A 24573-nucleotide genomic window follows, 5' to 3' on the forward strand; every position below is an offset into this window, starting at 1 on the left:
TAAGGGACATGCTATAGGTATTATTATTCCCATTTTGCAAAGGAATAAGCTGAGGCTCATGATAAAGTGTCAGAAGGCAGGATTTGAATCCAGGTCTCTCCTGATTCCAAGGCTAGGGACACTTGCATTACAGATTTCTGTCATAAAACAAGAGGGTTCTCCACCCCTGGAACCAGATAACTTTTAAGGACCTCCTCTCCCCTCTATGTCTAAATCTAGGAACTTTTGCTAACGAGAGTGAGAGAGAGAGAGACAAAGAGAGAGAAATAGACAGAGAGAGACAGAGAGAGAGAGAGTTTTTTTGTTTGTTTTTTGGAAGTAGCAGGCAAAGAGTGGTGCTGGACATCTACTGGATAAGGACTTCAAAACAATATCCCAATTCTTAAGAAGATCAAGAATATGAAGGCAAACAGGGTCTGATGCTCAGGAGGAAATGCCAGGATAAAATGCATCCCCCACCCCCGGCTTCCTGTGACCTCCTGAGCCTCCTGGTTCATACAATGAAATAGAGGGAACAGGAAAAGTAGCAAGGGCCTCTTGGCCAAGCTCCTGGCAGGCACCCAAGCCAGGGCAGAGGCCAGCAACGGGTGCCTCAGGCCCTGCCAATAGCCTCACCATGCCCTAGAAGGCCCTCCTTCCACTTTCCAGTGGGGAAATAGGATGTTCAAGGCAGGCAGCTCCAACAGCCTAATCTCAATTTAGCAGCAATGGAGCCACATAGGGAGGCCACAGTGGAAAGAATCTGCGCCTGGAGCTAAGAAAGCCTTAGTTCAAATCTCACTTCAGACATTTACTGAGCAAGTCACTTAACCTCTGTCTGCCTCAGTTTCCTCATCTGTAAATAAAATAGGGATAATAATAACACCTACCTCTCAGGGCTACTTCGAGGATAAAATAAGATAATACTGTAAAGCATTCTGTAAATGTTAAAGCACTATGTAAATGCTAGCTATTATTATTTATTATCATTATTATTAGGGTCACAGAATCATACAACTTCAGAGTGGGAAGAGGCCTCAGAGGTCTACTCTTTCACCTTATACATGAGCAGGAATCCTCACCATACACACACCCATAACATCCCCCACAATGGTTATTCAGCCTCTACTTGAGTCTCTCTAGGGATGGAAAACTCCATACTTCCTTGAAAAGTCTCATTCTACTCTGAAACAGCTCCAATGCCTGCTGGGTATCCTCTGTGAAGAGAAGCCCAGAGAAAGCCGGTGCCTCACTTAGCAGTCCCACCTTCCGTGCCTCCTGGGAACCCACCTTTTTTTCATAGACATCTTGCCATACAATGCCAGCAAAAAACTTGTGCTGCATAATCTCTTTTGCGTCGTCTGGTCCCCCACCTAACCTGCAGAAACAGAGAGAGAGTGGAGGGCGAGAGAAGGACAAAGTTACTTTAAAATCAACCACAATGATAAATTCCCAGCAGGGTGTCTTCTGAAACATTTTGGAGGCTGTCAGAGCTGGAAGGAGCTTAGAGGCCACAGGTAAGGAAACTGGGGACTTAAGGGGAAAATACACAGCAGAGCCAACCCTGAAAGTCAGGCCTTTTGACTTCCGAGTATAGGGCTTTTTTTAAAAAAAATAACTTATTTTTATTGTTAATTTTTGTTTTTATGTCACATTCATTTAAAACATATGTATCTGAAAATCTATTTCCATATTGTTTTCATTCAGTTGTGTCCTACTCTTTGTGACTCCATTTAGGGTTTTCTTAGAGTGGTTTGCCATTTCCTTCTCCAGCTCATTTTCTAGATGAGGAAACTGAAGCCAACAGGGTTAAGTGACTTGTCCAGGGTCACACAGCTGGTAAGTGTCTGAGGCCACATTTGAACTCAGGTCTTCGTGACTCCAGGCCCAGCGCTCTATCCACTCTGCCACCTAGCTGCTCTCTCTCCCCTTCTGTGTGTGTGTGTGTGTGTGTGTCTATATGTATGTATATGTGTATGTATGTGGAGATATATATATATATATGTATAGGAGATGTGTAGGTATATATATAAACATACACATACACACACGTGTGTGCATGCATGCATGTGTGTGTATATACTTGTATGTGCATATATGAGCCGTTCCCCAACCCTACCCAATTAGCCATCCATGTAACAAATATTTTTAAAGAAACCCCCAAAAGAGCAGGTCAGCAAAACTTAACACAGCAATATAATAATTTTAATTTGTGAAATATATTTTTTGATGCAGTGTAAGTGAAAGGACTCCAATATGGAATCACTTAGGCTAAGTGGTCCTAATGACCATAAACCATAATGACCATAGAAGCAATAACAGATAGCCTGTACTCTTCTACTGTCCTGACTCATTCTGACCTTACATCAAACATGTAAACGATCAAAGCTTCTAAGCTCCAGCAGATCTGCTGTGACACCCATTTCTGGGATCCCTGATAACAAATTCAGACCCTCATCCAATTTCTGGTCCAAATTAGGAAACTCTTCAACCCAAGTCTGATATCAAAAAGCAACCCAGGTAGTTTCCCAACCACATCTAGGTCTGATTAAGAATTCCCCATCCTATACCTAACATTATTTGTTCTTAATCAAGCCTATTTTTAAGATATATAACTTTTCTGCTCAGACCACACTCGAGTATGTATTCTCACTGAGAGACTGCTACAGTACATGTTCTCCTCACAGTGTCAGTAACCTTGGCCTTGCATGGCCACGCCTCTGTCCATATTGCTATACAGTACGTATGTGTGGTTTTATTTTTCTGGGTTTGCTTGCTGCACAGTGATAAATCTCACGCCTGCAAGTACCTATTTTCTGTTAATCTTCCAACCTGGCTCTTTGCTCTAGCCTAACCCAAGCCAACAGAGCAATCAACCATAGCACCATGCTGAAGTGGGAGTCATAGAAACTGAGTTTGAACCCTGGCTCTGCCACTTTTTACCTATGTGATTCTGGGCAAGTTACTTAACCCAGTTAAGAAAAATCAGTTTTCTCATCTGTAAAATGAGAGGGTTGGACTGATGGTCTCTGAGGCCATCTTTTCTAGACTTCAAGCTACATGATTCTACGAACGGTGTCAGAGAGCTGTGCATCATTCCACACCCAAAAGGCCCCCAGACAAGAAGTGAAGGAGAGGGGTCTGTTTTTTCAACTCCGACAGCCAAGCTTTGGGTTGTTTCCTCTTCTTTCCTTTTACATTATTATAGTCATTGTATATTTTTTTCTGTGCTGCTTAATTTTGCATCAGTTCATATAAACCTTCCTGTGCTTCTCTGAATTCTCCACTATGTGTTTTTCCTTGAAGCTATTATATTGATGAATCACAATTTGTTTAGTCATTCTCTATCCTAGTCACGTTAAATATTTCCACAATGATCACTGTCTAAAAATGCACGTCTTATCCTGCACCTTGATTCTATCCTCTCTCATCATGTTTCAACATCAATCCTCTGGAATTGTGTTTGGTTTACTGCTCTGGTCAGTTCTTAAGTCTTTCAAAGTCGCTGGTGTTTACAATGTTGTTGCCTATCCCATCTCGATTTATAGTATGATCAATTGTCCTCCCAGTTCTGTTCACTGTTCACTGTCTGTATCCAATCATAACAAGTCTTCTCAGGTTTTTTTGTTCCCCCCCGAAATCATCCTTTCTTACAGTACAATAGTATTCCATTATACTTATATACTATAATATGTTCAAGTCATTCCCCAACTGATGGGCACCTGCTTAGTTTTCAATTTTCTGCCACCAGAAAAAGAATTGCTATAAATATTTTTGTACATATTGATCCTCTTTATTTATTGATCTTTCTTTTATCTCTTTAGGGTATAGGCCCTAGCCACAGTTCCACTGAGTCAAAGGGTATATACAGTTTAGTGACTTTTGGAGCATGGTTCCAAATTGCTTTTCAGAATGGCTGACTCAATTCACAGCTCCACCAACGATGCACTAGGTATGTCTGTTTTCCCAAAGCCCCTCCAATATTTGTCATTTTTCTTTTTTTGTCAGCTTTGCCAGTCTGATGGATTTGTGGTGGAACCTCAGAGTTGCTTTAATTTGTGTTTCTGTAATTATTGGTGATTTGGATAATATTTTCACATGGCTGTCAATAACTTCGATTTCTTCCTTAGAAAATTGCCTATGCATTACCTCTGACCATTTGTCAGTTGGGAAACGGTTCTTTTAGCTCCTTTCCTACCATAATCACAGAATTTTTGTGTGGACACCAATGGAGCACGCAGAATCACCAGAAGACAAACAGTACTCATTTTTGATAGAGAAGGGGCAATTTATTTTTCATGTAGTTGGAAAATAATTACATGGGAGTATAAGATGTGACATTCAAATACGCAGGTAGGTTGACAAATTTATAGAAGATAATGGCCTAATAATTAAGACAATCTTATCCTCAAAGGAGACCCTTTGGACTCAGGTTTGGTCTGACAAAGGTCAAATGTAAGTTTGCAAAAGGTCAATTTTTCATTCTCTGGCTAATTCTTCCCCTGTCACTATCCTACTGCCCCAGAGTCCTCAGGTAACAATTTTCCTTTGATCATTTCTGCCCTAATGGCTGGGAAGTTCAATAGTCAGGGAAATAAGTAAGATGTAGGCCAGGAGGATGGGGGATATTTGAGGAAGGTCCTCCATTTTTGTATCTCCAGCTTTAAACATGCTTGTGGGTCATGTGTTTCTTTTTGTTTTATGGCAAAAAACAATTTCTCTCCTAGTGGTCAGCCTGCTGATGATGAGCTTTTCCCCAGTTTTTGAGGCTGATTCTCAGTAAGGCAGCCATGATCTCTCACTAAATATGCAGCCTTTTCAGCCTGGCAGAACTTGTGCTTTGCTGGCAGGGCCTTCAAGGACCCAGGGTCACTTCTGTGCCACCGTGTGGCCTAGAAGTAGGACTTGGTGGAGTTAACAAACACACACTTAGGGCAGCTGGGTGGTACAGTGGATAGGGCACAGGGCATAGGGCACAGGGCCTGGGGTCAGAAAGACCTGAGCTCAAATCCAGCCTCAGACACTCACTCTCTGTGTGACCCAGTATAAGTCACTTAAACTGTTTGCCTTGGTTTCTTCATCCATAAAATGGGGATAAAAAGGGCACCTACCTCAAAGGACTGTTGGGAGGATCAAATAAGATAACAATTATAAAGTGCTTAGTACAGTGCTTGGCACACGGGAAGCACTATATAAATGATAGCTATTATTATTATTACTTAGCGGCTAGTACTGTTATTTATAATTAACCCTTATATTGCACTTGTAAGGTATGCAATTGCTCTACCTATAGTATCTCATTTGATGGGAAGACATAGATACAGGTGGCACAGGATTGGCAGGCATGGATGGATTCTGATCTGGGTCACTGAGGTCACACATCCACTGGAGTGTATGATGACAATGTTGTGAAGAAAGAGCTGGATCTCCTTCTTCCAGTTACTTGGGGGGACAGCCTGAAGAATCATTGATTTAGGGCTGGAAGGGACCTTCAAGGTCATCCAGTCCGATTTCTGAATTTTTCAAATGGGGAATGAATGTGAGGACCAGAGTGGTTAAAATGACTCGCCCAGAGTCACACAGATTATAAGCAGCAGTCGGGATTTGAACCCGAAGTTTCCCAGTGCTTTCCTCTGTATCATATTCCACCCCCCCTTTTTTTTTGACTAGGCAATGGGGTTAAGTGACTTGCCCAGGGTCACACAACTAGTGAGTGTCAAGTGTCTGAGGTCGGATTTGAACTCAGGTCCTCCTGATTCCACGGCGATGCTCTATCCACTGTTCCACCTAGCTATCCCAAATGAAGGACAGACAGATGTATGGAGAAGTAGGTTGGAGACAAATTTAGGACTTAAGAGGTTTTTGCTGGTATGTGCACCTTTTGATGTCCTTACTGGAACATGGAAGTCCTGTTCCAACTAGGCAGTCAGGGTTAAGTGACTTGCCCAGGGTCACACAGCTAGTAAGTGTCTAAGGCTGGATTTGAACTCAGGTCCTCCTGACTTCAGGGCTGGTGCACTATCTACTGTGCCACCTCGCTGCCCCCTTTCCCTCTTTTTAAAAAAATTCTCTCCCAAATTTTTTCCAAATTCTCCCCTTCCTTCCCTATACCCCCTCTCCCAAGCATTGAAAAGGCAAGAAATGTGATACCCATTAGTGTATCACATATTGAAATCTAAGTTTTGAGGAGGTGGGCTTACATTAGACAATTTTAGTGTGGATTCAGCAACTCAGTCTTCCCTTTGGGCTTTGAGGTGCAGTGAGGACAGATAGGAACTTGTGCCAAGTAGGGAAAGGGGTCCCCAGAGGGAAGACAACTGTCCCTTAGCAGACAGGACAGAATCATGCTGAGCAGACTGTACCACCAAAGAAAATAATTTTCATTTCAATTGCCAGGTTCTTAGGGTTACATTTGTGTTCAGTGGAGCTGAGGCATGGATGACTCATTCCCCCAACTCCCAGATTCCCCATAATGTCCCCTCCAATCTGTTTGGAGACACAACGTGGTATACACTAGACACGGAGCTGCAAACACCTGGGTGTGTGGGCAGGCTCCAAAACTCACCAGCAAGGGGCACTATAGGCAAAACCACTTTTGAGCTTTGAGCCTCATTTCTTCATCTGTAAAATGGGCAAATCCTCACCTTCCCTAACTATCTCACAAAGAGAGAAAAAGTATTTTCTGAATATTAAAATTCTGTACTATTGGGAGGAGTTATCATCATTTGGGATCTTCAGATGTTGGAAATTATTAGGAGAAGAAAGCGAGTTAGAATATACCTCACCCCCCACCCCCCACCCCCAAGCCAAGACCAAAGGATCATAGAATCTCAGGACTGAAAAAAACCTCAGAGGTACCTAATCTAACCCATGCAGGAGGGATGCCCTCTCCACAACCTTCATAAGTGGTCACATCATCTGGAGTACTATAATTTCTCTTCCACATGACCACCTTTCAGATGCTCGAAGAGAGAATTATGAAACCTCCCCCGTAAGTTTTAATATTTTAATTAATTTTAAAATATTGATCATTAACCATTTATTATAATAACAATAACTAGCATTTATATAGCATTTTAAAGTTTGCAAAGAGCTTTACAAAATATTATCTCATTATAGCCTTGCAACAACCCTGGAAGGCAGGTGCTATTATTATGCCCATTTTACAGATGAGAAAACTGGAATAGACATGGGTTAAGTGATTTGCCCAGGGCCATATAGCATCTAAGTGTCTGAGGTCAATATGAACTCAGGCCCAGTATTCTTATCTACTGTGCCACCTAACTACATTTATTAAGCTCCTACTTTATGCCAGGCACTGGCGACAGAAATATAAAAATGAAACTATCCTTGCCTTCAAGGAGTTCAATTAATCAAGCATTTATTAAGTACCTACTATGTGCAAGGAGCTGGCAATAATAGATAAAGGTGAAACAGTCTCTGCCCTCAAGGAATTTCTGTCCCTAGTTCTTTCAAATGATCCCCATAAAACACAGTTCCCAGTCCTCTCAATGGCTTAGTCACCACCCTCTGGGCATTCCTGCTTGTCAATGTGCCTCCTCCAATATGGTGCCCAGGACCAGACACAATATTTTAGGTGGGTCTGGCTAGGGTAGGAGACAATGGGACTTTCACCTCACTCCATCTGGAAAATGGCCTTGGTTTCTTTGGCTCCAAATTACACTGCTGGGGAGTCACAACGAACAAGGTGTTTTCCTTTCACATACGTATTACTATTCAGTCATGTCCTCATCCATCTTGTACCTAAATTTAAAAAATTAACCGGACTGAAGAATTTTATATTTACTCTTAAATTCAATTCTTCATGTCATATAGATCTGCTAATGGGTCAAACATGGACCAGAATCATAGCAGTTGAGAGGGCCAAGATAGGCTGTAATCTGCACCAGTCGGCAGAGCTCCCAGACCACCGAGGTCACAGATCCCACATATCCAACTAGATTCAATCTTGTTTGCTTTGGTCCACTCTTCAAAGAGCTCTTAATTCTTTCAGGAGTGCCAATGGAATTCTCTCCCTTCTGAAGAAAATTCTCTTTTTCTAGATGAAGAAACAGAAAAGGAAAGATCGGCCCTTCTTCTAGGCAAGGGCTGGGGAGCACGTCACTTTGAACAGGGGATGGCAAAGGCCATGAATCATACTAGAGGGGGTACTGTCATTCTGTATGCAAACAGTTCCCATGGCTCTTCTCTGTGGCAACCCAGCAAAGGAGGCCAGGGGAGGCAGCTGGCTCATCTCCTTTGGAGGATGCTCCAAGCAGCAGCTGCAAGGCCAGGAATTCCTACACCAGCAGAACACAGCCGCCACCTTGGGCCCCACACAGCAGTTTCCCAGCTAGCTCTTGGGACACAAGTGGTGGTGTGGGGAGGGGCAGTTCTGACCAAGGACGCCAGACTCTAGACCAAGGAGAAGTTGGTCCAGAGGTCGCTGGCACAGGCAGAAAGAAACTTCCATCTCAATTTCTATCTGGTTAACCAAGAGAAGGCAGAAACTACCCTAGGGTCCTGTCTTCTCACACAATCACCCTTGCTGCATCTCAACCCCAAGGGCTGAAGTGGTTTAATTAAGCACAATACCCAACTGAACATCAATCCCAGGGGGAAATGGTGAAGACAACCATGGACATAGGATTCCTAGGCTTTGATCTGAGCTTTGTTACTACTTCCTTATGTGAGCAGATAACTAGATGGTTCAGATATCAGATAGCTAACTGCTAGCATTTGGATGGATAGAGCACTGGACCAGGATTCAGGAAGATCTGAGTTCAAATCTGGCTTTATTCACTTATTAGCTGTGTGACCTGAGCAAATCACTGAATTTCTATCTGCCTCAATTTCCTCATCTATAAAAACAGAGATAGGGGCAGCTAGGTGGCACAGTGGACAGAATATGGGGCCTGGAGTCAGGAAGACTCATCTTCCTGAGTTCAAATCTGTCCTCAGACAACTACTAGCTATGTGACTCTTTCACTCTGTGAACCTTGAAGTGATTTATAAATGCTAGCAATTATTGTTATTATTATTATCATTATATTATTTAAACTCGAAGGTCACCTGAAGGCCATTTGACATAGGTTAATTCCTCATCACCAATAAATGTTCATGTGGGGACAGAAACTTTTGAATGGCAAAGATGAGCAAAATTCTCAGGCAAATTACTTAAGTTAGTAACCAGACTCATAAGGAACAGCTGATAACCACACTCTCTTTCTGGTCTGGTTCCAAATAATGAGAGTTGTCCAAAAATGGAATGGGTAATGAGTTCCCCATCACTGGAGTTCTTCTAGTACTGGCTGGGTCATCATTGGCCAGAGATGTTGCAGAGGGAACTTCTACTCAGATATGAGTTCAAATCCCTGAATTGAGGGTGGAAGGAGCTGGAAGGGGCCTCTGAGGCCATCTAATCCAAACTCATCAATTTAAAAGTGAGGAAACTGAGGCCGAAGTGGATAGAGCACTGGGCTTGGAATCAGAAAGACTCATGTTCATGAAATCAAATTTGGCTTCAGACACTTACTAGCTGTATGACCCTGGGTAAATCACTTAACCCCGTTTGCCTCAGTTTCCTCATCTGTAAAATGAACTGGAGAAGGAAATGAGAAACACTTCAGTATCTTTACCAAGAAAATCCTAAATGGGGTCACAAAGAGTTGGACGTGACTGAAATAACACAGCAACCAACGAAGGCCCTCCAAAATTAAGTGATTTGTGTGTCCCCAGGTCACACAGGGGACAAATGGCAGAGCTGGGATTCAATCCCTGGGCACCTAACTTTAAATCCAGTGCCCTTTTCACTATACTCAATGAACTAGAAGCCCTATGGGCTCTTTTCTAGCTCTGAAATTCTGGCCACAGGTTTCAAAAAGTCCATGGTCAACCTCACCTAATAAAACAGCTGTGTCACCAAGGTAAGTCTATGTAAACTGGAACTTTGCAAACTAAATCAATACAAGAAAGGTTCATAATTTAACACGGGAGCTCCATGTTTAGGCCTGCTATAAATACTTCCTACTCACATTTATTAAGTATGTAATCTGTGTGCAAGAAGGCCCAGAGTCCTTGTCTGTTTAACTTCTTCTCCCCAAATCCCCCAGGCTCCCTTCCTACCCACACCCTATTCATCCTTTATTACATTATTTCTTCTATATTTCAAAGAGCTGATTTCTTTGGGGTTGGCACTCTCTCCACCAATGGCTCACAAGCTCACTGTGGTTTAGCAAGTTACCTTCTGGGTGGCTGTGGCCCAGAACACTCAACACCCCAGGCTGACCTGTTAATGATGAGCCTTCCCAACTTGGCTTATCTGGCCTTGGTCAAGAGACACAGGGTCTCTCATAAGGCCTATATTTAAAACCTTTCTAGCTTAGGTGAAGTGGACAGAATTTCTACTCTCCTGGAACAACCTTTAAGAACCCAGCGGCTCCTTCCTCCATGCATGAGGAATCAGAATAGGATTTATTTTTATTACTAATTATAGATGCAATCAATCATAGAATAAGCACTCCCTGAGGGTAGGGAGGGCAGACTACTGTCCTCCAGCTGGGCCAGGGTGGTTTCTCAGGGTATTGGCTGGGTACCCAGTAGGGGCAGACCCAGCTTGGGCATTAGGAGAAGACTCCTTAGAAGACATGCTCAGAATGCTTCCATAGGGAAAAGAGAGATGCTTCCTTCATCACTTGAGATGGGGTTTCCTGTGTGACCAAAACAAGGCCAATCCTAGAGACTCTGCCCTTCTAAAGTTTACAGAGGACTGATTTCTGGGAATGCAAGGGAGCTGAAAACCCATAGAACCAAGTTTGATCCTGCCTTGCAGACACCTAGAGTATGGTATAAGAGAAATCTAGACCTGGAATCAGGAGATATAAGTTCAAATCTCAGCTCGGACACTCATTACAAGTATTGAAGAACTCAGGCAAGTTATCATACTCATCTGTAGCAGATATAATTATTTTTCACTTCCTACCCTCAAAGGGCCATCATGAGGAAAGCATTTTACAAACCAGAAAGCACTACAGAAATATAAACAATTACTATTATTAATGACCAGAGCTGCTGATAATCGAGGAATAAATATGTATCCAACAGAGACCAGGGCCCTGCATAATAAGCCCCTGAGACAGAGGAACTTGCTAGGGTAGAACTTCTGCCGACAGACGCTGAGTACCCTACCATTGTCCCCCTGTTGCACACGTGAGGCATCCCCCCCACCCCCACCCCCCACACATTGAACATATATCATAGAATCCCAGAATCTCAAGCTTAGGAAGGACTACAGACTTCTCTGGTCCAACTTTCCCATAAAGAAATCCTTCAATGATTTCCCTGAGAGGAAGCCATCTAATCTTGGCTTGGATGATGTTACCTTGTAGTAATGGGGAACTCAGTACTTAGTGAGGCAGTGCATTCTACTTTTGAACAGATCTAATTTTTAGGAAATTTTTCCTTTTGAGAGACAGGATGAAGTAATGCATGGAGAACTAGCCTCAAAGCCATGGAAGGTCCAGGTTCAAGTTTGATTCACATCACACATGGGTGCTGTGACCCCATACCAGTCACTTAATTTCTTGGTGCTCTAGGCCAGAATTGTCAAACAGACTCTGGGTCCAGACACCAGATTAAAATGCAATTGGGAAATATTTAACAAAATAAATAAAAATATAATAGAACATAGATAATGCTCCTGGGAGTTCCCTGTACCAATAAAAATCACAGGACCAGTTTCTATCTCTTTCTGAAATGAAACCTACCTCCCTATAACTTATAGGATTTCAACTTAGAAGCAGCCAAATGTTTGTTGTTCAGTCATTTTTCAGTCGTGTCCAGCTCTTTGTGACTCCTTTTGGGGTTTTCTTGGCAAAGATACCAGAGTGGTTTGCCATTTCCTTCTCCAGCTCATTTTACAGATGAGGAAACTGAGGCAAGCGGAGTTAAGTGACTTGCCCAGGGTCACACAGCTAGCAAGTGTCTGAGGTCAGATTTGATTTCAAGAAGATGACTCTTCCAGACTCCAGGCCTGGCACTCTATCTACTGTGCCACCTCGCTACCTGTAGGCCAGACAGACCAGATCTAATCCCCTCTACACAAGATAATCAAATTCCCACCATATTATTTCACTTTCTTCCCAGGCATTCCTAACACTTAGCACATAATGGCTGGCCTACATAAAAAACTTAATAAAGGAGATGACTGATACATGAAGGCAACGATTGTCAACAAGCATCTGCCTTCCTTACCCTCATGTAGTCAACTGGTGAAAGGACCAGAAGGAGCCCCTGTCTACCCACTGCACAGCCCCTGCTTACCTCTGCTTGGGATCCTTTTTCAGCAACCCCGACAAAAGAGACTTGGCATCTGGGGAGAGCGTTCGGGGAAATCGGATCTCCTCCATGAGGATCAGCTCAAACAGCTTCTCGTGGTCCTGGTTGTAGAAGGGCAGCCGGCCACACATCATCTCATACATCACCACTCCCAGGCCCCACCAGTCCACTGCCCGTCCATAGTCATTGTCTTCTAGCACCTGTGGGGCAAGGAGTCAAGGGTGAGTGCCAACTCCAAAGAGATTCCAGAGTTAGGACTTGAACTCCGGCCTCTACATTCAGTCCAATGGTCTTTCCCACGACGGTGCCTTGCCAAGGAGCTCGCTACCTTTCTTCATTAGCCCCTCCTGGGTTAATTCTCTGGGTTCCTCGGGTTGGGAGGAGGACAGAATGAAGCAGACCTGGTTTCTGACACCCACATGCACTGTCGTCCTCTTTCTAAGTTTTCTTCTTCATAATCCCTGTCCTTCCAATATCAATCTCCCAGCACGCATTCACTAGTTACCTACTTTGTACCAAGTAGTATAGATAAAAAGGCAAAAACGAAAAAACAGTCCCTGCTCTCAAGGAGTTTACATTCTACTAGGCAATCATTGAGGGTGACGGGCCAAGGTGGAGGGTGGATTGGACTGTCCTCAGGAAGCCTTGCACAGCTGCTGTTGAGGATTAACAGCGATAACAGAGGGACAGTGTACAGAGTACAGTGGAGTGGAGAGAATGCTGGGCATGGAGAGACAGAGGTTCAAGCCCCAGCACTGACCTTTATGAGCTGGGTGAACCTGGACAAGTGGCTTAAGCTTCAAACTCAGTTTCCTCATCAATAAAATGATGAGACTAATGCTTTTACTACTTACCTTGTAAGACTATAGTGAGTTAAGTGTTTGATAAACTAGGCCTTGTTACTATGACTATTATTGGGAAACAGCTTTGGGAAGTACCGTATGTATAAATGCACTAGGTGGGCACAAGGCATAAATGAGATTCTTCAAATGGACCCTTCTAAATATGAAGGGTAATATTTACACAGAAAGAAATTAATCTTCACTGTTTAAGACTCAGAATCATTAGAAAGAAACCTCTGATCCAACCTCTCATTGAGTCAAGAATCCCCTCCACAGCCTCTGACTGACAGTCACCCAGTTTCTGCTCAAATACCTCCAGAGACAGGAAGCTCATTACCTTACAGAAGTGAGCACTCTAGCTCTCTCCCTCACATACAGGAATACCTGATACAGTCTCCTGGCAGGGGGTTCTCTAGTTTTTGTTTGAAGAATTTCAGTAACACTGAACAGAAAACAGAGTATCAGAGCTGGAAGAGAACTCAGAATCTATTACCTAGTCCAGGGGTGGGGAACCTGCATCCTCGAGGCCACATGTGGCCCTCTAGGTCCTCAAGTGTGGCCCTGAATCAGTCAAAGGGCCGCACTTGAGGACCTAGAGAGCCACATGTGGCCTCAAGGCCGCAGGCTCCCCAGCCCTGATCCTAGTCTAACCCTCTTATCATAAAAATAAGGGAATGGAGGTAGAAAGGGTTTGGGGAAAGGATGGCCCACAATCACACAACATATAAGCAACAGAGCTTCTAGGTTCTTAGTCCAGTGGTCTTTCCCACTATGGTACCTTGCGAAGGAGCTCACTACCTTTCTTCATTAGCCCTTCACTGGGTTCAGAGGACTGGAGTCCAGAATGAAGGAATTGGCATTTCTTAATTAATTGGTATTGGCATTTCTGCCAAGCACTACCCATGTGACCTTGAACAAGTCTCTTCTCTTTCCTAGGACTATTTTTCCGGTTATAAAATGAAGGGGTTAGAATGACAATATAAAAGGAAAGACTAAAAATAGAATCGAATATTATGTAATTATAATGACCAAGTTTGGCCCTGGAGAAGAGAAGCACTTCCTTCCCTTCTTTGCGAAGGTGGGGGATTATGGGTGTGGAATACTGCATATACTGTCAGACATGGCTAACATGCTGGCTGACGTCACTCAACTGCATTGCATTCTTTTCTTTTATAGGAGATGGATGAGGGGGAAGGGGAGGGAGATATATTCAATTCAGAAATGAAGGTGACATGAAAAGAAAAGTGAGTTTCTAATGTTTCTTCCAGTTCTAAATCCTCTAAGGGAGATTTGATGGTGTGGCCCACAAGGTCCCCAGTATAGCTCTCTCTAGGCTATCATTGAGCACTCAGGGGACGGGGGAAGGGCCACGATGCTTCTCAGAAGGTTGGGGTTGAGGATCAGGTTACCAGTCCCTCTGCTTTTCCCCTCCCACCCCCTGCCTCAGGTCTATTTACAGCCTCTCTGGGTAATTCATCCTAATAGGACAGCTGTCACTGCAGCTGCCCAGAGAACACTGACCAACACAGCTGCCCAGCCTCTCCCCACTGCGATTCCTAGATTCCCAGAGCCTGAGTCGGCCTAACAGGAGGTCACGGTAGTGTCTCCAATTCTTTGAATCATAGCCTCTCCTGATCTGCCCCAGACCTTTAAAGTGACAAAGACAACCACGCTATCTCCCCAGGTAGACATAATCCACTCGCTCACATTACAGCCATACAACCACATGCATAACTATATTTTCTCATAGGCTCAGAGGTAACAATCTTACTTCCTCCACAGTTCTGCCACCACATATACCTTTACACCACTCCCTTTCCAGGCAGACACAACCATACCCCCTCCTCTTTCATACACACAATAACACATGCCTCACATCTTGACACACTTACTTCCTCATACCAGTATATGACCAGCCATGTACTTACATGGTGAAATACATCAACACTTTTAGACATGGGGACACACACACACACACACACACCCCCAAGCCCTGAGACAGCCCTCTCCCCCTATACCTTTTCCTACAGGATTCTTCCAAGGAATCCCCTCTCTTCCCTTGGCTTTCACAACAAAGCCCTTTTCCCAATTCTACACTTTTGCTCACACCATCCCCAATATTTCAGCTGTCCCTTCCTCCCTCCACCTGCTGAGATCCTTCTTTTAAAACCTATCTCAGGTGCCGCAAACTCCACCAAACCTTTTGATTCTCCTAACTAGAAATAATTGCTCCTTTTTTCAAATTTCTCAAAGTACTTTGACCTTCAGTACTTATCACCTTCTAATTTATGTATTTATTTCCAGGCTATAGAATACATGCTTGGTTGTACTGCATCACATGGAGAAAAGACAGAGAGAGGGGATGTGATATCTGTCCTCAAATATTTGAAGAAATGTCACAAAAAAGAAGGATTAGACTGGCTCTGCTTGGCCCCAGAGGACAGAACGAGCAATAATTAGAGAAAGTTGCAGAGGCAGATTTAAGCACCATGTGAAGGAAAACCCTCCTAACAACCAGAGCCATCCCAAGTGGGATGGCCTGCCTTGGGACTCTAGGTGGGCTCTGCTTCAATGGAGGACCTCAAACAGAGGCCAGAAGATAACTCTGGGGGCTCTGATAGAAGGGATTCTTGCTTCAGTTGGGACTGGATTGGATGACCTCTGAGAATCTTCTCATTCTATAATTCTATATTCATTTAAGTATATGTTTTATCTCCCTAAGCAGATTGTAAAGTCCATGAGGGCAAGGACTGTGTCTTAAGAATCACAGAATTTGACACTTGGAAGGCCACTTTCCATATAATTCAATCCATTTCTTCCCTTGAGGCAGGTTCAATGTGTAATGTCTGGGGTAAAAGGAACTCCCTTCCCCCTTCAAAAAACAGCCTTTCCAGAAAGATCAGTAAAGAGAACAGTCTTGGATCTTCCACTTTCCCTTCTCTGGGTCTCAGTTTCACCACCTATAAAATGAGGGTAAATAGAATCACAGAATCTCAGAGCTAGAAAGAACCCCAGAAACCTCTAGCCCAACTTATAACCAAGCACAACAAATCTCTCCCTCTAGAATGTGTCCCCAACAAATGGCCGCCCGATCTCTGTTTGAAGACCAGGTGGTGGTTTAAAGTTAGGTGGTGGAGTCTACTTTCCAACAGTTCTAATTATAAGAATCTTTTTCTTTATATCCAGCCAAAAGATGCCTCCCTCTATCTTCACACCATTGTTCCCTGTTCTGCCCACTACTGAATTCTAGTAATAATCCCTTTTCCTGGTGCCCTCAAAGACCCATAGGTATGATCAACAAGTATTCACATTTCGATAGGGCTCAATAAAGGCTAGGGAGCATTGGGACAGAGCTAAGGTCACAGAACCAGAGAATTCCAACCATATCTGAACAAACATCCCTTTCTACAATATCCCTGACAAGTAAGTGGTCATCCTCCCTGTGTCTGAATACCTCTAGTGACAAGGAACTCACCACCTACTGAAGTAACCCATCCTGCTTTTGGATAGCTCAAATCTTCCCGACAATTAGAGCAGCCCAGAATATGAATGGCATTAGCTCATAGTTAATTTCCAGACCAGAGGGTGATCAGGGGCAGTGAACAAGTGAAACAGCATGTCCCTTCTCAAACCCAATTTAAGCCAGCAATCACAGAATGTAGAATCTCAGTGCTCAAAGGGCCAATGGTGTCATTTTACAAACGGGAAAATTAAATCCCAGAGAGGAAAAAGATACAATCTAATTCAACTCCTTCATTTTAAAGAAAGAAAAACTGAGACTCCAGAGATGGTAGCAAAGCCACCTTACTATATACGTGGAAGGGGGGATGGGAAGTAAAGGTGCCAGATGGGAGATTCTTGGCTGCTGTGACCCAACAATGATGAAGGTAAAGAGAGTGCTGGGATCATCGTTTCGAGACACAGAAAACTGGACTGCCAGAGCTCATGCCCTAGCAGGGACTGAAGTAATACAGGAGAAGCAACTGGTCCAGATGCCAAGAGACCAGCCCTTTGAGTTCAGTGACTTTGAGTAAAGGACAGATTATCCAAGACAAAGTAAAAAATCAGATGTTGGTGAGGGACCATAGTGCTTTATATAACCTTCCCTTATTGAAGGAAGAAGGGAAGAAACAAGCATTTATTAAATGCCTACTATGTGCCAGGCACTGTGCTAAGCACTTTACAAGTATTATTCCATTTGATCCTCAGAACAATCCTGAGCAACAGGTGCTATTATTATCCCAATTTTATAGAAGAGGAAACTGAGACAAACAGAGGTTAAGTAATTTATCCAGAGTCACACAGCTAATAAATGTCTGAGGCCAGACTGCAGGCCCAGTATTCTATTACCGCTCCACCTAGCTACTATTATTGATTATTGCAGGAAAGGAAGCAGATGTCATTTAATCTTTTCCTAAGCACCTCTGGTGATGGGAAGCTCACTATCTTCCAAGGTAGGAGCCCTGGCATTGCTTCCCTTCCCACCTAATGAATTCCTAACAATCTTTTAAAGTCCAAATATAATGCCACACCCTATAGGAAGCCTCCCCTGACTCCTTCTGTCATGATATCTGCTTCCCTTGGACTTTACACAGCATTTTTTTATAGTTCTCTAATGCACTAATTTTGTGATATCGTAAATTATAATTTTCTGTTTGCATCCTATCGCCTTTCTGTGTTTTATCTAAATTGTGTAGGTCTCCCAGCACCCAATACTGAACTTATCCACCAAAAAAGTGGGTAGACCCAAAGAGGAAAAAAAACACACCACATACACACACACACATAGACATACACAGCTCATGACTGGGAAAGAGGCTAGTAAAAAAACATAAGCTCTTATCATCCAAAATTTCTAGGAAATTGATATTTATTTATATGACTAAGAGCCATTCTTCAATACACAAGTGGTCAAAGGATATGAACAACCAAAAAAAAGAAAAGAAAAGAAAAGAAAAAAAAGAAAAAGAAATACAAACTACCAATCACTCCTTGGGAAAAAAATGTTCAAATCACTAATAAACAGAGAAAACTAAAATTCAAACAACCCTTAAGTACTACCTCACATTCATCAAGTTAACAAACAGGGAAAAGCATCATGTTGCAGAGGCCAGAGGCAGGCATGCTAATTCCCTGCTGGTAGAGCTTTGAATTGGTTCAACTATTCTGGAAAACAATTTGGAGTTACACAAGAAAAATTACTAAATTGTTCATATCCTTTGACCCACAGATTCCACTAGTATTAGTACTAGCCTGAGTATACTCCAGGAGGTTACTGACAGCAAGAAAAAAGCCAAACGTACAAAAATATTCAGAGCACCATTATTTGTAACAGTCAATACGAATTTATTAAGCACCTACTGTGTGCCAGGCACTGTGTTAAGTGCTGGGGATACAAAGAAAAGCAAAAGGCAGTCCCTCCTCTCAAAAGAACACAAAAAAAGCTGGAAACAAAATATGTAACCAATGATGGTGCAATTGCTTAAATTCTAGTATGTGATTAACAAGGGACAACAAAAATGAACAATTCAGTGAAACCTGAGAAGACTTCAAAATGATACAGAGTGAAAGCCACAGGCCTAACAACATATACAGTAACATTATACATAATGACCATAACAATGAAGGACAACAAAACTCTGATCAAATACAAAGTTACATTAGTACCATCCTCTCAAAATCAAGACACATCTTAGGATGGAAACTGGGGGATACTTTGGAAGGGGGTTTGTTGGGAAGCTCTGTCACATTAGAACAAAATGTGTCAATTTTTTTTTTTTAAAAAGGGAAGGGGATTATTTAAGTCAGAGAGGAAAAAGCTACAAGCAGGATTAGAGCAACCTTTTGGCCTCTGCAGGGTATTTATACCCAGAGCACTTAGCAGGTGTTTTTAGTTTCCTATAAAAGGAAATGGGTTATTTATAGCAGCTCTTTTTGTGGTGGCAAAGAATTGGAAGTTGAGGGAATGCCCATCAATTGGGGAATGACTGAACAAGTTGTAGTATATGATTGTGATGGAATGCTATTATGCTATAAGAAATGATGAGCAGGATGCTCTCAGAAAAACCTAGAAAGACTTACATGAACTGATACAAAGTGAAATGAGCAGAACCAGAAGAATATTATAGTGACAGCAATCCTACATGATGATCTATTATGAATAACTTAGCTATGCTCAGTAATACAATGATGTGAGACAATTCTGAAAGGTGCTGTCCATCTCCAGAGAAAGAACTGGTGGAGCCTGAAAGCAGAACAAAGATACTTTTTCTTTACCTTCTTTATTTTTCTTGTTTTGTTTTGTTTTGTTTTGGGGGGGGGGGTAGTCTGTGCTTTCTTTCACAGCATGACTTACATGAAAATGTATTTTGAATGACTACACGTGTATAACAATACGTCAAATTGTTTGCCTTCTCAATGAGAGGGAGAGGAGAGGGAGGGAGAGAATTTGGAACTCAAAATTTGAAAAAAAGACTGTTAAAGTTGTTTTTACATGTCATTGGGAAAAATAAAATATTTTGAAAAAGAAAATGGGTTTAGTTGATAGCATAAGTTCCTTTAGTGAGGCACTGAGAAGTAATCTCTAACCACGGGTCATTGAAAGATGACATAGAACCAAGATCACACTATTGTGGGATCTTATTGATGGCAGGAACACATCTGACTTCATCTAAACCCTCTATCTCCTCCAACGCGGAGCATGTTCTACACATATCAGGTTCAATAAATATTTATCAAAGCCACAAATCTCCCAGGAAAGCAAAGTTGGAACACAAAGCAGCTGGCCTAGAAATCACAGTTAGTCAATAAGCATTTATTAAACACCTATATAAAGAATGGTAAAAGACAGCTTATCTCCCAAGCTCATCAACTCCAACCCCCTCACTTTGCAAGTGGGGAAACTGAGGCCCATAAAAGAAAAGAGACAGGGAGGCAGGGAGACAGAGTTAACTCACCTCAGGGGCCAGATATTCTGGAGTCCCACAGAAGGTCTTCATCGTAGCACCATCTTTGATCCCCTCCTTGCACAGACCAAAGTCGGTGATTTTGATGTGACCATCTTTGTCCAGCATTAGGTTTTCCAACTAGGCAGGAGAAGTCCAAATTAAGAGCAAGGTTAGAATGATAGACTGGACCGAAGAGAAGACAAAACATCTGACCTCAGAACAGAGAATGTCATACCTCACTGACTCTCACCCCAACCCTGTTTTACTTACGGAACTGAAGCCCAGAAAGGGGACTCACCCAAGGTCACCCGCCTAACTAGTTGACAGAATTGTGGCTAGAACACCAAATCTCCTGATTCCCAGGCAAGGAACTCTTCCCACTGCACCCCAGCTATTAACCCCTACGGAATAAAAAGCAGGGGGTTTTGCCCAGAGACAAAGACAGATGTGGCAACTAAGCCCCAGAAGAGAGCCAAAAACCACAGGGAAAAGTCTTCCAAAGCTAGGCTTCCCTGTCCTAAACACCCTACCCCTTTTGACGGCCCTCCCTCCCTCAACGCCCTACAGCTGTGTGGATGTCCATTCTCCACGGCCCCATTCCACGCTGCCTTGAGTTATTGTCTTAGTTACTAAATTAGGTGTTCCTTGAGCACAGGATCAGGTCCTTCCTTCTCTGACTCTTCAAAAGCAGTGAGCACAAAGTTTACCCATTGGTGCTCAGGAAATAAATACAAGAGTCACTGAATAACTTGCAAAAATGGACACAAAAGTGCCTTGGGTTATAGAAATCATGACATTAATAAAGGCTGATAAAAACATATTTGCATGGAGTTTTATAAATATAATTGAAAGGGTTTTAAAATGAAAGGGAGAAAGAAAAGGAAAAAAACTAAGAACATCTACAAGCCAGAAAAGAAAGAGAGCAGACACATGCGTAGGAAGAAGGAATGCCCAGAAATTAACAAGAAACAAAATCCAAGGAAGGAGATAGCCTTGACCTCAGATGCCTATATAGAAATGCACAAAGACTGGGTGGCCAGCAAGCTGAAAGAGACACCCTAACATAATAAAGCAGACAGGACCGATACATATCACTGTCAATTGGTGAGTGGAGATCCATGAGTGGAACATGGCTCTAGAAGGGTAGATCTTATTTAAAAATAACAGGACAGGTAAAAATGGGCAAGGAAGGGAGGTGGGTGGAGGAGAGGACTCAAAACAGCAGGATACAAATGATATCAAATCCAGGAGGGGTGGGGCAGGAGGGAAGGTGAGAGTTTGGAACTGAAAATTTTTAAAAATTAATAGTAACATATTTTAATGCAATTGGGAAAGATGCAATAAAATAAAAATATATTGTTTAAAAAGGAGAAATAGAGGTATATATTAAAAAAGATAAACTCAGGTGAGGAGATCCAGGAACCAGGTAAGAATAGGGAAACTTGGGGGGGGGGCGGCAAGCCTTTGGAGTAAGATCAACAAAGGCAGAAATAGAATCAATATTGTCACTGGAGTATGTTGGAGACTACAAGCATAGTACGGAGACATGATATAGTGAGGGGGGACTTCAAGCAGTTGGATGTCTGCTAAAGTTCTCTCCCTCACTCTTCTCCAAGTAGGATAGATAATAAGTTCTTGGCTCGTCAAATTGCATCCTTCTAAAGGTGGAAGAACTAACGAGAGGAAGTGCTATTCTTGACCTTATTCTCACCAAGAAGGAGGAACTGATTGACATAAAAAATATGGGAACCAAGGGGGGGGACTTCCATCTTAGAAGTCTGATAGAGAAGGAGAACAAAGAGTGACACACAAATATGATATCTAATCTAGGTTTTAGGAAAGCGGATTTCTAAGGGTTCACAGAAAGGCCAGGTAGGATCCAATGGCCTGATAATAATCTGCAGGGCAAGTCGGTCTAACTGGAAAAGGAAGGCAGCTAGGTAAGAGGAAAACTGATGAATGGGTGGAGTGACGGGTTGTTACACTGAGTATTTCTGGTAATCCAGAAATATTTTGATGTACAAAATATAGAGGGGATTACCACAAGTTGCCCAAACATTACAGATTTCAATTTGAAATTATGTAGAAAAAGTAAACCATCCTTACTCTCTGACTCAGCTATTCCACTACTGGACTTACGCTCCAAAGGAAGCAGACAAACAAAGGTCCAGTATATGCCCAAATGTTAACAGCAGCATTCTTTGTGGTAGCAAAGCATTGGAAATAGACCAAGTGCCCATTGACTGGGGAACAGTTTTAAAAAAGTTTTGAATGCAATGGAATATTATTATGTAGTAAGAATGAGAAATACAAGGAATTCATAGAGTCCAGGGAAGATTTGCATGAACCAATACAGAACAAAACAAGCAAAACTAAGAAAATACTACATACAATGATTACAACAAGGTAAACAAAAAGATCACTAAAAAGAAGTTGAATTTGGAATAATGGAAAAATTAACAAAAGCCCGAGAGGAAAAAAAAATCAAATATACCTTTTCTCCTGGAAGCTACTAGAACAAATTTTTATATGCACAGACATTGTCAGATAAAGTCTCTGTATCAGATGTTTTGCTTAAATTTTTTTCCTTGTCACAAAGGAGGGTTGGATCTAGAAAAAGGGTGGAAAATGTGATGTAAAGAATAGGGAGAGTTAGGTGGAGGAGTAGGTAGAGTGTGGGACTTGGGAGTCAGGAAGATCTGAGCACGAATCCTATCTCGGACAGCCAGCTGTATAACTCTGGGCAAGTGACAATCTCCATTTCCCTCAATTTACTCCGCTGCAAAATAGGGAAAATAATAAAATCTACCTCATAGGGCTATTGTAAGGGTCAAATGAAATAACATGCAAAATGTTTTGCAAATCTCAAAGCATTATATAAATGCTATATTATTATACTATAATGTATCATATAAATTATATAAATATTATAGTATTTAAATGCTACATTATTATTATTATGAGGCATCAATTTTTTCTTAAAGAATAGGTCAAGCCAGACTAGCCTCATTTCTTTTTATCTCATGATTAATATCCTGGCAGATAAGGGAACTTTAACCTAGAGTTTGGCAAAGGATTTGACCAAGTCTCTTGTGTAATTCTTATCAACAAGAAGGGGAGATGTGAGATAGATGATAGCACAGTTAGATGGGTTACAAACTGATTGAATGACCTAACAGTAGTCATTAAGGGTTCAATGTCAGCCTTGGGGGGAGGGGGGAAGGGAGTGCTCTAGAGATCTACTCTTGACCTCCTGCTAATACTTTTATGAAAGACTAGGATAAAGGCATAGATGGTACATCTATCAAATCTGAAGGGAACACAAAGGTAGGTGGGATAACTAACCTACTAGATGTCAGGATTAAAAAAGATCATAGTTCTGTGGCTTTAAGACTTAGGGCTCATGTAGTTCAATCCCCTTATTTTACAGCGAGGGAAACTGAGGCCCAGAGAAAGTAAGATGTCCAAGGCCACATGGGTATTAAGTGATAGATCAGTGATTTGAACTCAGGTCTTCTAAAACCGGCACGCTTTTCCCCTACACCACGCTGACAGACAGGCTAGAACAGAGGGCTGGACAAGAGGCCTAATAGGGCCTTCCCACTCTAACTCTATAACCCTATGAACATTGAGCTGACCCTAAAATGATGAGATTTAATAGGGAAAAGTCTTCCATTTGGCTTTAAAAAATCAGCTTCACAGGGCTAGAAAGCAGTTCATCTAGAAACGACCGGGGAGTTTTACGACATCAATCTGTCAACAATGGTAGCTAAAAAGCTCCAGCGTACCAGGGTCCAGGACTAGAAAGGCGACAGATTGTGAGACTCAGCTCTGCCATGATCCATCCCAGCAATGGGCTGGGCTCTGGAAGCTGGAGAGCGGGTATAGGACTAAAATGGTCAAAGGCCTTGAGACCACACCGCAAGGTGGAGAAACTGAGGTTGTCAAACATGGAAAAAGAAAAACTTAGAGGGGCCATGATAGCTACTCTTCAGTATGTGAAGAGCCATCATTCAAGGGGGAGCAGGCTTGCTTGGCATGGCCCCAAGGGGTAGAATTAGGGTACGACAGGTAGTAATTGCAGAGGCTGACAGACATTTGATTAAGAAAAAACTTGCTAAAAATGAGAGTGGTCCAAAAGTGGAAAAGGTTGTCCTGTGGGGTAGTGCACTCCTCCTCACTAGAGCCTTAGCTAGCAGACTGCTTGTGGGTGTAAGGAGATTGCTGTTTAGGTGCGGGTTAGTCTAGATGGCCTTTGAGGTCCCTTCCAAAGGGCACTTGGTGATGCTGTAGGTATGGAGCCAGAATGTTCAAGTTCAAATTCTGAGTCTGACATATGAAAACTATGTGACCTTGGGAAAGTCACTTCCCTTCTGCAGCTCTGTTTCCTCACTGCTAAAATAATAGCTAATATTTGTTGAGTTGTTTTTCAGTCATGTCTGACTCTTTGTAACCCCATTTGGGGTTTT

At 42.4% G+C, this 24573-nt stretch overlaps 1 protein-coding gene across 1 annotated transcript in view; it reads right to left on the reverse strand.

Annotated features, from left to right (window-relative positions):
- AKT1 (AKT serine/threonine kinase 1) overlaps positions 1-24573 on the reverse strand; it is a 134041-nt gene that overhangs the window by 14691 nt on the left and 94777 nt on the right. Inside the window, exons 10-12 of the mRNA XM_027849188.1 lie at positions 20114-20242; positions 12301-12515; positions 1270-1357 (exon numbers count right to left, since the gene is read on the reverse strand). Coding sequence (XP_027704989.1) covers positions 1270-1357; positions 12301-12515; positions 20114-20242 — 432 coding nt within the window. The remainder of the gene's footprint in view (positions 1-1269; positions 1358-12300; positions 12516-20113; positions 20243-24573) is intronic.

This window comes from Vombatus ursinus, unplaced genomic scaffold (genome assembly GCF_900497805.2).
Source record: "Vombatus ursinus unplaced genomic scaffold, bare-nosed wombat genome assembly UNPS02007284.1, whole genome shotgun sequence".
Classification (NCBI taxonomy): domain Eukaryota; kingdom Metazoa; phylum Chordata; class Mammalia; order Diprotodontia; family Vombatidae; genus Vombatus; species Vombatus ursinus.